This window comes from Grammomys surdaster, unplaced genomic scaffold (genome assembly GCF_004785775.1).
Source record: "Grammomys surdaster isolate TR1022 unplaced genomic scaffold, NIH_TR_1.0 98, whole genome shotgun sequence".
In the NCBI taxonomy this organism is placed as follows: Eukaryota; Metazoa; Chordata; class Mammalia; order Rodentia; family Muridae; genus Grammomys; species Grammomys surdaster.
In genome coordinates this window covers 3482318-3494733 of record NW_021604577.1, presented here as the reverse complement: position 1 = coordinate 3494733, position 12416 = coordinate 3482318, and the positions used below count along the sequence as shown (strand labels likewise).

The following is a 12416-nucleotide window of genomic DNA, read 5'->3' as shown; positions in this document are numbered from 1 at the left end:
GTCCTGTAGAGAGGGAGAGTCCCTTAATGTTTTCTTGGATAGTTTCCAAGGCATTCATTTATCTCTTATGTGGTTATCAATGATGCTCTATTCTCTGGAAGAATGAAGAAACCCAAACTGGTGAATGGTAGGGAATCCAATGCCAGTTTAGCTATAATAAATTCATTCAAAAAATTTCCTGGAAATGTAATTTGTATACACAGGAAGTTATATTTTCAAATATTAGGAGTAAAGAAAAATACATAAATGAGTTAAGGACGGTATGTATACTCACATATAAGATATGTGGACCCGAGATAGTATTTCCTCAAATTGTAAATACAGAATTTAAACTGAATAGTATCTTAGAAGCTCAAATGTTTCTTTTTTTTCTGTAAATAAAAGGTCTTAGTGACAAGGAGGAGGTAGTAGACAGGCTGGGAGAAAATATAAATATTAATATTTTCAAAATATTAACATTGCTTCAGGGTTCAGCTGATTAATGCTTCCAATAACTACTGAAAACAATGAAAGAGCTAATATAGTCATTTAATCCAAACAAAGGGATGCTGTATAATAAATGCTGAATTCTTGTTAATAACCATTAACATTAAAAGTAGGAAAAATGAACACTGAATGTATTAATATCGCCCTAGAAACGAAAAACTCTCCTCAACCTACTTTCAGGCAGAGAATATTTTAAAACAAGAAGAGAAAATTAAAATTTATTATCAAACAGAATTTGTTTCTAGCCCAGTGGTTCTCAACCTTCCTGCTTCTCTGACCCCTTAATATAGTTGTTGTGGTGATCCCTAACCATTGCTACTTCATAACTGTAATTTTGCTCGTGTTGTAAATCATAGTGTAAATATTTTTGGAGATAGAGGTTTGGAGATAGAGGTGACCCACAGTTTGAGAAACATTGCTTAACTTTTCTCTGGCATAGAAAACCCCATTATTGATCAATAAATTAAAAAATGTACCTATGTATACGTGTAAGTATTATGATGCTAAAATTTATAAGCTATGTGAAGACCCGAGTTCAATTCTGAATGTTGGTGAATATCTGCCTATGTCTATATACCCCACTCCTCCCACAGACACAAAGAGAGACACACAGAGACTGACACATGCGTGCGCACACAAGCACACATGTATGTGCATATGCATGCACACATTGCTTTGACATGAAAGAGAGTTAAGAGTAGAGAAGGGATGTATTTGTCTTTAAATATTACAAACCCATGTTGTAATCTGAATGCATTTCTCTATACCAAAATCATAGGTTGAAATCCAATGATTGTTGCAAGGCACTGGAAAGAGGGGCGTGGGACAGCTCGCTATCACATGAATGATATTGGTGGCCTTATAAACCAGATGCCAGAGAAATAGTACTCTCCACCATAATACCGCATAAGTCCAGATAAAAAGCTAGTGTCCTGTATGAAGCAGAGAGGAGCTTTACACTTGATCATGGATTTCACACCTTCAGAAATATAAGCAATGCATGTTATGTATGAGACAGCAGATTATAATATTTTTGTTATAGTCGGCATACTACGTTAAGAAGTATGAACTAGAACTAGGATGAAAACTGCAAGTACAAAAATGGATTTTTACTTTAAAACCTTGCATAAGTCACAAGCTAAGACAATGAGAATCATACTGATAATCATATTCTCCATTTTGTTATATATGGTTTACAGAGTCTTGTTGTTTCTCAGTATAGCTTGATACTGTAAATACTAATGAGAACTCCAAACATTTCCCCTTGTCTGGAAATAAGAAAAGTAAAACCCAGAAAAGGTAAGCTACATGCCATGAGGCACATATATTGTAATAAATAGTTTTATAAGATAAAGATTCTGTGGCTAAAGAAAATATTTTAAATGGAGGCTCTCTTGGGAGACAGTGCAGCACCAAGTGTAGAGTTTTCATGCCACCCTTGCATGTAAAATTAAAAACCAAGTTATAACTCATCATTCATGCTTCTAATGCAGCCTTTTCAATATCTATAAAGTTAATTTATATTATGAAAGGAAAATAAAGGTCACAAGAATCAAGGAACATTAGTGAAATAAGCAACTTCAATTGACATTGATATTTATTATAAAAACAGTTCGGTTCTCATACATCTCTGTACTGATCACGTTAACTCTACAGAGTCACAGCAGGGTTCTGTGGGAGGCAATTGTCATAGCTAATCATCAGCTTGCTGTGATAAAATATCTTGGCAAAATAATGTAAGGGAGGAATGCTAATTTTGACCCAGAGTGCAAGGCTCTGGGTCCATCCAGATAGGACAGGACATAGGCATACTCAAGGGGTTTGAAGAATTAGTGTGAACAGGGAAAGAGAACAAACATCAGGAGTGGAGGCAGGGGCAGAGAGGCAATGCTAGAACAGTCATGTTCAGAGGACTGAGAGATATGGTTTGGATTATTCTAGAAAGTAAGAAACATGTCTAGTAGGGTAGAATTCTTCAAACCTTTCTATCGCTCTGGTTAGAAGGGAAAATGCTGTCCCTTCACTTACAAAGTCTCTGGATAGGAAAAGAATGACTAACCAGAGAGACACTCATTGAGTTGCGGAGATCAAAGCAGGGCCTGTGGAAACAAAACTCTAAAAGAGATTTGGTGTGACACAGGCTGTAGAGCTAGAAGGTGAGCTTTTCAATGGACATCCTCAGCTGAGTTGACAGAGATGGAAACATTCCTGACATGTCTGGGCAAATGACACCGAGCAATGATATCAATGTGGTGACCACCTTCCTCTAGCTCAGCGGTTCTCAACCTTTTTAATAGTGTGACCCTTTAATACATTACTCATGTTATGACCCCCAACCATACAATTATCTTCATTGCTACTTCGTAACTGTAATTTTGTTACTGCTATGAATTGCATTGTAAATATCTGACATGGAGAATATCTGATATGTGACCCACAAAGGGGTCACAAGCTGTGGGAAACACCGATCTTTCTATACAAGTAAGCACACTACCACAGAGCCTAAGTCAACAAAGTCTTAACTATCAGGCAGGGTATTGAACATGGGACCTGAGACTTGAGACTGGGTTCTCAAAAACAGGTCTGGAAGGCTTAGTGACAACTTGTCCCAGTCACTGAGTTTAAGAGTCCTCTCAGCCATTGATGCCAGATATTGCTATCCTCTGCTACATATGCAGCTGGGACATGAGTCCCTCTTTGGTTGGTGGTTTAGTCTCTGGGAGCTCTGGGGGGTCTAGTTGGGTGATATTATTGTTCTTCCTATGGGATTGCAAATCCCTACAGCTCCTTCAGTTCTTCCTCTAACTCCTCCATCAGGGTCCCCATGCTCAGTCTGATGATTGGCTACAAACATCTCTTGGTCCTGTGAAGGCTCGATGCTCTAGCATAGGGAAATGCTAGGGTGGTAAGGTGGGAGTGGGTGGGTGGGTGGGGACGCACCTTCATAGAAGCAGGAAAGTAGGGGAAATGGTGTAGGGGATTTGTGGGGGGGGGGCTGGGAAGGGGGATAATATTTGAAATGTAAATAAAATAACCAGTTAAAAAAAAGAAAAAAATCTTATTTTTATAGGCTATGTTATGAACTATGAGTGATACTTTCAACATTATCAATTCATAATAAAAGATTAATAGTTAAAAAATATTCCTTCCCCGGAAAATGAAAGAAACTTCAACAGAAGACAGTGAAGAGAAGAAGGCAATTCCATTTCAAAGGCAATTTCAAAGTTTTAATATCTTTTTAAAAAATTTTTCTTATTTTTATTTTCATTTATATTTTTATATTTCAATCCTAAGGGATCAATGGGAAGAGAGTAAAAAGATGTTAAAAGAATATAATGGAATATATTGACAAGAGGACAGAAAGATGCTAATGTGGGAAGGACAGGGACCAGCAAATAGGGAGAGAGGACCGGACAAGGATGACTAAGAATAGTATGAATGAAATACGATATTTATGACTATAGCTAGGTGTGATACTTTAAAATGTATTGAAGAAATTAAATTAAATGTCTAGGTATGGAATTTCAAGCCTTTAATCTTAGAACTTGAGAGGCAGAGGCAGGTAGATCTCTCTAAGTTCACTGTGGACGTAGTGAAACAGTAATCAACAAATCCTCACATACTCCTGACACTTTAATTTAAAAAAGATACCAGAACCAGGAAGTATGTGTATCTGTAATTATATTTGATTATATATTTATATATATTTATATACTTGTTAATTGGTACTCACATAGATTTAAATTTCACCAATTATCTACGATATGAATGTATTATGCTTGGAATACACAATGCAGAAAACAAGTTTGTGGGCTAAGGACATGGCTTCGTCAATGAAGTGCTTACTGAAAACTGGGTCCTAAGCACTCATGTAAAAGTTTAGTGTGCATCTGTGACCCAAGTGCCAGGTTGTTACAAACAGGCTTACCCTTAGTCAGCCACTCTAGCTAGTTAGTGACCATGATCACTGAGCAAATCTGTCTAAAAATTCAAGTGACTGAAGAAGATAGCCAATGTCAACTTCTGGCCTCCACAGAAGCTCACACTTGTTTGTCTATTTGTGTGTAGATATGCATACACATGTACATACCACCCTCACACACATAAAGATTAATAAAATTTAGAGGTATAGAATAATGGAATTTGCTGTAAAGGATGCAGTGAACCCTGTCTGTATATCCATGTATCTGTATGTGTTTGAATGGTAGAATAGTATCTTATATTTATATCAGTAATATCACAGTATTATTGCTATAAAATTAGGCACTATAATTTTCATAATGAAATCTCTGAATGTTTGTTATTTTAAAAAGTATTATCAGAATCTCTTCGCTTTTGGTTTTGGAGGAGCAAGCCTTATGTAGGCATGCAGTATGTGTCCACAGGCAGGCAGGATGTTCCTAGAACACAAACTGACTCTTGCAGGAACATTTGAAAAAGTTACCAGCTACTCGTGCTTGGAAAATTCTCAGACACATAAGCAGAGTCTTCGGTAGAAGTAGTAATATATGTAAAAAAGACTCTTGAGAGACACAGTGACATCCCTGAGGGGACCCGGAAAGGGTGCTGGTGTTAACTTCCAGAGTTGAAAGGGTGGGAACATTGGGCTCAGAGTGGAATGCTTATAGCCAGCATCCTGCTCTATCGTGGCGCTTTGTACTTTTATACTTACATCAGAGGAGCTGAATTTTAATGATTTCTATTGGCATCTTTTTGAATCACATTCCTGTCACCATAGAAACAACAGTACAATACTTCTCATCATCTGCTATTATAAGACCAAATTTTACAATAGCGTGCTAATTTTTACTGTTTTTCTCAATGTAAGCAGTACCAGTCATATTGCTGAGTTTTTAATCAATTCTTAAATTTATTGGTTTAATTACTTCTAAGAGTAAATATTAATCTCATAGCGTCTAGAGGTTTTTTTTTTTTTGCAAGAAACACAGCCATAGTTTCAATAGAAGCAGTTCAAGAATGATCTTATTTCGCTCATAATTAATCACTTATCTGCTAGATAGTATGAGCAGAAATTTATCATATAAGATCCTCATGAATTCTACTACTAGATAACTATGCAACCTACTGCAACGACTTCATACACGGAAAAGTAGCATTTCAATGATCAGATATGCACATTTAAGCAAAGGGATTCCTTAAAGGGATGGGTGATTTGGTCCACTGGCATGCAATTATTTAAAGAAGACATGGAAAATGAAAACTAGAGAGGTTGTAACCTGAATTAGAAGTTACTTCCATCTTCACCCAGATGGCTTTTAACCACTACAGCTATTGAATCTCCAGCTTCAAACACCACCATAAACATAACGTGTACATGAAAATACCCGTTTTCCAGTAGTTAAACAATAACCAGAAAAATGGCAACTGTCGTTTGAGTTGGACAGCTGTTGTGCAGAAATATTTCGCACGGATTGAATGCTAAGAATCATGTCTTCTGTTCATACAGAAGTGCCATCATCTCTTTATTCCTGCACAGAAACCGAGGGAAAGGGAATTTACTCACACTGTACAATGAGCTGTACCAAGGCTTCTCTCGGCTTCACGTTGAATCCATTGTACTGGCTGGTCTGGCATCTGTACATCCCTGACATTTCCCTTGACACATTCACAATCCTGAGGGTTCCATCGTAACTCTCCATTTGCATTGTCCCATCAGGCATTGCGACTTCTTTATCTGCTCTAGACCAAAGGATGATTGGTTTTGGTTTCCCAGTTACTTGACACTGAAGTTCTATTGTGTCTCCTTCTCTGGTGACCAAAGGTGATTTTTCCTGTGGAACAGTCAGATTGGGTGGAACTTGAAATGGGAAAAAGAAAATTTTTCAAGGTTAGTATAAACTGTAATATATGTGACAGTAAATGTAATAAAGTAATAAAATTGCATTTAACACATATGATGACTTCCCTACTATGTGCCAATATTTTAAAGATATGTGTAAAGATTTTAAATTTCTATTCAACTCTCTTTATTAAGAAAATAAAGAGAGTTAAATTATAATCCTAAGAAGTAAATATTTAATATTAAAACTTATCCAATGAGAACACCCAGTCCTAGGATGCCAAATACATTGATTTGATTAGAAATGAAGACACTGACAATTTTGCATGACACTGGAAGCTAGTCCAAGAAGTCATGGTCTCTACAAGTGAGGAATAGACTACGTTCCTAGCATCCATACCCACTGGCTTCACAGGGTCATCACAGGACCACTTTAAATGCCCTGGTCTTTGACAAGAGGTAAAAAGAAATACAAATGACTTCATGGTGGATAGTTCACAAGATTATCTGTCTTATATTATCTTAACTAAAGCTCCCTCTATTAGAATATTTTGAATGTGTCAGATTTATTGTAACATATATCAGTCCAAGTATGCATCCAAACTTTAATTAACCTCTGTAAATTAAATGAAAAATAAAAACAATATAATTTAAAAGACTATTTAACAGACTGCTGTTGCTTTAAATATTTACTCTATATAATTCCCCAAAGCCAAACCGTGGGTAAATGTACTCAATCTCAGCAACAATTTCTAAAGTTTTGCAACTAAATATTTGCCTTTTTTTGTATGAGCCATAATGTTGCTCACCCTTCAATAGGAGCAGAGCACAAAGAGATGTGGCCGAGTCAGAGGCGAGCATTTATGTCTTGACTTATAATATTATGACTATGTAAAGATCTTAAGACATTAGACCATTATAATTAAATGCTTGACTATCCAAAATTTCCCTAAAACTTTACTATGATAAAAGTACAAAATTTTTCTTTGTACATTTATTATTTATTTGCTTAAAGTATTTAAATTTGTCTAATTAAACTTAGTGAAACAGAATTCAGTTTTTATCTTGACAGCTTAAAAAATAGATGTTTTTGTGTATTACCTCATGTTTTACTAAGCAAAAAAACTGCATTAAATAACACTTTGTTATCCTTTTCTTCTGTAAGATGTTCTGTTTACTTTCGTTGCTACCTGATGCCATGATAAGTGTGGGTCCATAGCCTAGACTTCCAGGGCCTCCCAAGTGCTATGCTTACGGGAGTTCACACTACACAGGCTTAAGGACTTTAAATCTTGAATCAGAGAGAGTCTTTCTTAAGCCAAAAATTACAAAATAGACATTACAATTTCTAAATGTTCTATAAACTTCTCTTATTCTGCTTAGACCAAAGTTTCTAAACACTAAACACTAAAATTCTGAATCATTACTTGTTTTCCATGAGAGATCATGATTACTCTTATTGAGTTTTCACTGCTTTACATGATAACAGGAGAGATTATTATCTTTTCTAAATTCTGCCAGTCTACAGTTGCAATCTATTTTTATATTACAAGTTTTTTAAATCTCCAAATTCAAATACCAATCATTTATTGAATGAATAATTACCAATATATGCCATTTTCTAGTTAAAATGATAGTTTTCCTAGTTTTCTCATATCCTCTTGCCTACTACTTCCAAATACTATCTAATATTTGTGTGTTTATATTTGTGAGATATATACTACAAATATATATATATATATATATATATATATATATATAATTTAAAATGTCCTCTACACTTTTTTTTTTTTAAGATCCACTAGCCGATGTCTCAGGAAAGTCATTTGCTTTCTTATCATACATTGTCTCTTTGCCACTAATATCTCACTCTTCCAGTTCACTGCTGCCCCGCCATTAGCTTTTTCATCATAACCACATTCTTGTCCAGATTACTAAGAAATCCAAGACCTCAATATGGTTGCTCCTCAGCACACTGTTTGAAGAAAGTCTGAAGACAGCATGATGGATTTGGTCAGTCATGGAAAAGCCATAGTACAGTATGACAGTATGACAAAGGCTTTTAAAGGATGGTGTGATTTACCTATTGCTACAGATAAAACATTAGTATCGAAGGAACAGGATGTCGGTGGGCAGTGTGAGTAGCTGAGGCCACTATTGTTAGCACGTGGCTCTTCGGTATACACTATTTTATCCAAACTGATTTTAGTCCCCTACCTCCCCAGTTACTATGTGAGATGACAGTTCATGGTTTGTTTCACAACAGTAAATGTTTTATTATCCATATGCATCTTAGAACAACATATTTTACACGTCAAAATGAAAATAAGAGCTTCCTGAGTGAACACACGACGTCATTGCTGTATTGTCAGCATCCAGGAAACAATCTTATACATAATAGGAACTCAGTAAGGTAGTTTATACCTAGCAAATAAATTGTGACAGTGAAATATTGGGCAGTGATTGGGGAGGGAACAGAGACATAGATGGGGGAAGTACAGAAGGAAAACAAATTCTTGTAGGGGCTTCAGTATCACCAGAACTATGCTTTTGCTTAATACACTAGTACTGTCTATTTTTTCATATATTTTGCTTCAGTTTTTGCTTTTTTCCAGTATTTGTGAAACATATTAGCATATCAAGGTTCTAAGAAGCCCATAAAATGTAAAATATTAAAACAATCTATATTCAAAACTTATTCAATGAAAAGTGTATTTTTTTGTGGTATAAATGAATCACTCTTGAATGATGTTCTCAATGACATGGTAATATGTATGTTCTACAGATTTCACTCAGCCCGTATCCCTGATGCTCCTGAGCAAGCAGTTATTACTAATTTATTTCCCACTATTTAAAAGTATGGGGTTCTTGGGGTCTTCTAGCACTCTTGCCTACTGTGTATGTTGAAATTCAGTTCAAATGTTGTTACGTTTTCTCCATGTTTATGTGTGGACAATGTCTGTGCATATGTGTTTGTATGTACATGACTTTACATTACTGCAAGAGTATATGTGTATACACACACGTGTGTGTGTTTCAGTGCATGTTTACATGAGTGTGTGTGTGTGTGTGTATGTGTGTAGGCATGGGATGTCTTTCTTAATGTTGCCCTACCTTTTATATTAAGGCAGACTCTTTGACCTGAATCCAGAATGGTCATCACACATATCCTGTATTTATACAGATATTGGGCATCCATGTTCTATTACCCACACACATATCACCTTTATCCAACACGTACCAGCATTTTTATCATTGAGCCTTCTCCCCTACCTCGGGTGTTGCTACTTTCATCTTCTGTTGTCCTATTTCACTGCCTGGAAATTCATACTTCCTGGCTATGAGAATATCATTTGCCCATTGAGAACAGGGGTTCTTTGGGTTCTACTGAGAACTTTCCCCATTTCTAAGCGACAAGACAGTCAGTCCTTTGCGGACACTGTTTTTGATGTTGTTAGTAAAATGTGGTGACTGGCTCTGCTGTCTAAACTGACAGCACATGAAATAGCCAAGTAAGGAAGAAAGGAAAAAGAGTGGGCTGCAGGACGGCAGAGTTACAGAGCTGGACTAGTATAGACAGTAGAAATAAACTGACATGAGGCATGAGCATCTTAAAAAGCAACACGTACTAAAATGAACTGAATCTGGAATTAGTTAATTCATATAAGTAGAATTTTGTAAAATAAATGAATGAAGCTTGGGTACATTTATGGTACAGATGTTGCCATTTGGTGAGAGAGTTTTAAAAAGTGATCCATCATTTTTCATTTAAAATTACCAATGGGAAAGCTCCAAATCGATTTTAAATCAAAGGAGAGGCAGTATAATGGCACACAATTAATTGCATTCTGATTCTTTAAGATCGTTTATATGAATTATAGTATTTATTGTTCTTTAGCAAATAGAAGACAACGATCTGATCTGCTTGTACCTTGTGATAAAAAAACAAATCCCTGCAAATGAAAATATAGGTATATATTCTGACATAGTCCATACTGAAATACTGCAGTGGAAGTTTCTACAGACAGAAGATATGGGAAAGTCCTGCTAAAAGATCCGTTTTTTCCCCTTTCAAACATTAAGAAAAAAAAAAAGATAAATTGAACAAATTGGTTTTCTGACAACTTTTTCATTGTGTCACAGACTGTAAATAAAAACTGAAGAAAAAAAGAAAATGTTTTGATGCCATCTGTGTTGGGATCAAACAGAGCAGTAACTCATTAGTCTTTACTTTGAAAATGTCATTATTCAAAACGTGTAGGTCCATTTGAAATCCCAGCAATAATAATATCATCAACCAGAAATCAAGATATACTTGTCATCTTATTTGCTGGTGCTGAACTTTAAAAGGAATGTGAAGATGAGAAGGTATGCATTATTTTTAAAATGCAACAAATAGAATTTCCTACAGTGAAATAACTAGACTAATATTTGAAAGACTCTTAAAATAAATATGACATTAATTCAGTTACACTTAAAAGTTTTAGGGAAAATAGTTTATACAAGGTGCTTATATTTTTGAGTAGGGTGCATAATTGATACTAAAATATAAAAAATAAAAATAAAAATAAGGAAGATTTTGAAGAAACAATGGGTTTATTAAAGTGACTTTTAAAGGCAAGAATTCAAGAACTGTCATACTAGATAGACACAAACTGATGCAAAGAATATATATATATATATGCACAGAATATTTACTATATTATATATTATATATATGAACAGAATATTTACTATTATATACATATATACATATATATACATATCTATCTATATCTATATCTATCTATCTATCATCTATCTATCTATCTATCTATCTATCTATCTATCTATATAAAATTTTCAGATATAAATAATCCAAATGAGGGCTAGGGATTTAGTTAGTGAGAGTCCTTGTCTAATATGTACAGAGTTCTGCACTAGGTTTCCAGTACTACACACACAAAGGCAATGATGACGTAAATGGATAAAAGCACACGAGTGTGTGCATGTATGTTTTCTCTTCAAAAACAATGGGAAGTTTTTAAAAATTACAATCTTGTTCTTTTTTAAATATTTACTTTTATTTAATTGCATGTGAATTTGTTTGCTTGTGCAGGTGCCCCAGTAAATCAGAAGAGGGTGTGGGATCCTCTGGAGAGGAATTACAAACACCTATGAGCGGCCTGGAAGGGTGCTTGGGACTGATTTTTTGGTCTTTAGTACCTTATCTTTTCCTTGCTATCATATTCTGGAAGGATTTCATTTTATACACACACACAAACATATACACACCTCTATGTATGTATATGTATGGGGGGAAATAGAACTAAATATTTTGTCTTTGCAATAATTGTAAATATGTCATTAGTAGTGGCATTTTATGAGGGGCCAAGGGATATTAGAAAGAAGATGCTAGCTAAGTGTCATCATCTGCACACATATTTTAATCCACGTGTTCCTTTTCCATTCAACAAAGAAATTCTACATATATTCTAATACATTAATACCATATTTTCTTCTTTAAAACAACTATACCATCATACTGGAAAATTCTGATTACCACTCACTTCATTGAATATCTTAAAAATTGTTAAGATTTTGAAAATTCTCTTAATGTACCAAAGTTAGAAAAAATATATGTTTAGATCTATTGAGGGTGGGGTCATATGTTATAAAACAAATCAGAAAATTTCCTTGAAAATCAAAATAATTCTAATTTAAGTCCTGACATTAATTTTTACAACAACATGGTGATACTTATGTGTTGGAATATAGTAGGAAATATCTGAAAGCAATTGGGGGTAAAAAAATATTTAGATATGGCAAAATTCCCTCACAGGTAGACTTGCTGATATATCCTTTCTGCTAGACTTCACATCTTGTTATTTACTAATGATTTTTGATATAAGCCAGGAAAGTTACTGGCCATGCACTAGTAAATAAATATTGCTACTTCCTGGGGAAAAAAAATCTTAATTTGTACAAACACAAGAGGAGACAGGGGTAATTTATATGATATTCAGGACCTATAGCTTTGTGGTTACTGTTGTATTTATCTATCTGCTCATTCATTCATTCATTCATTCATTCATTTATTCATTGCTAAGTCAACATGTCATTGTAGCCCCGGTAACATCTAGCTAACTAG

At 34.9% G+C, this 12416-nt stretch overlaps 1 protein-coding gene across 1 annotated transcript in view; it reads right to left on the bottom strand.

The window, feature by feature from the left end:
* Mdga2 (MAM domain containing glycosylphosphatidylinositol anchor 2) overlaps positions 1–12416 on the bottom strand; it is a 732366-nt gene that overhangs the window by 155460 nt on the left and 564490 nt on the right. Inside the window, exon 8 of the mRNA XM_028782361.1 lies at positions 6011–6304. Within this exon, the coding sequence (XP_028638194.1) occupies positions 6011–6304 (294 nt within the window). The remainder of the gene's footprint in view (positions 1–6010; positions 6305–12416) is intronic.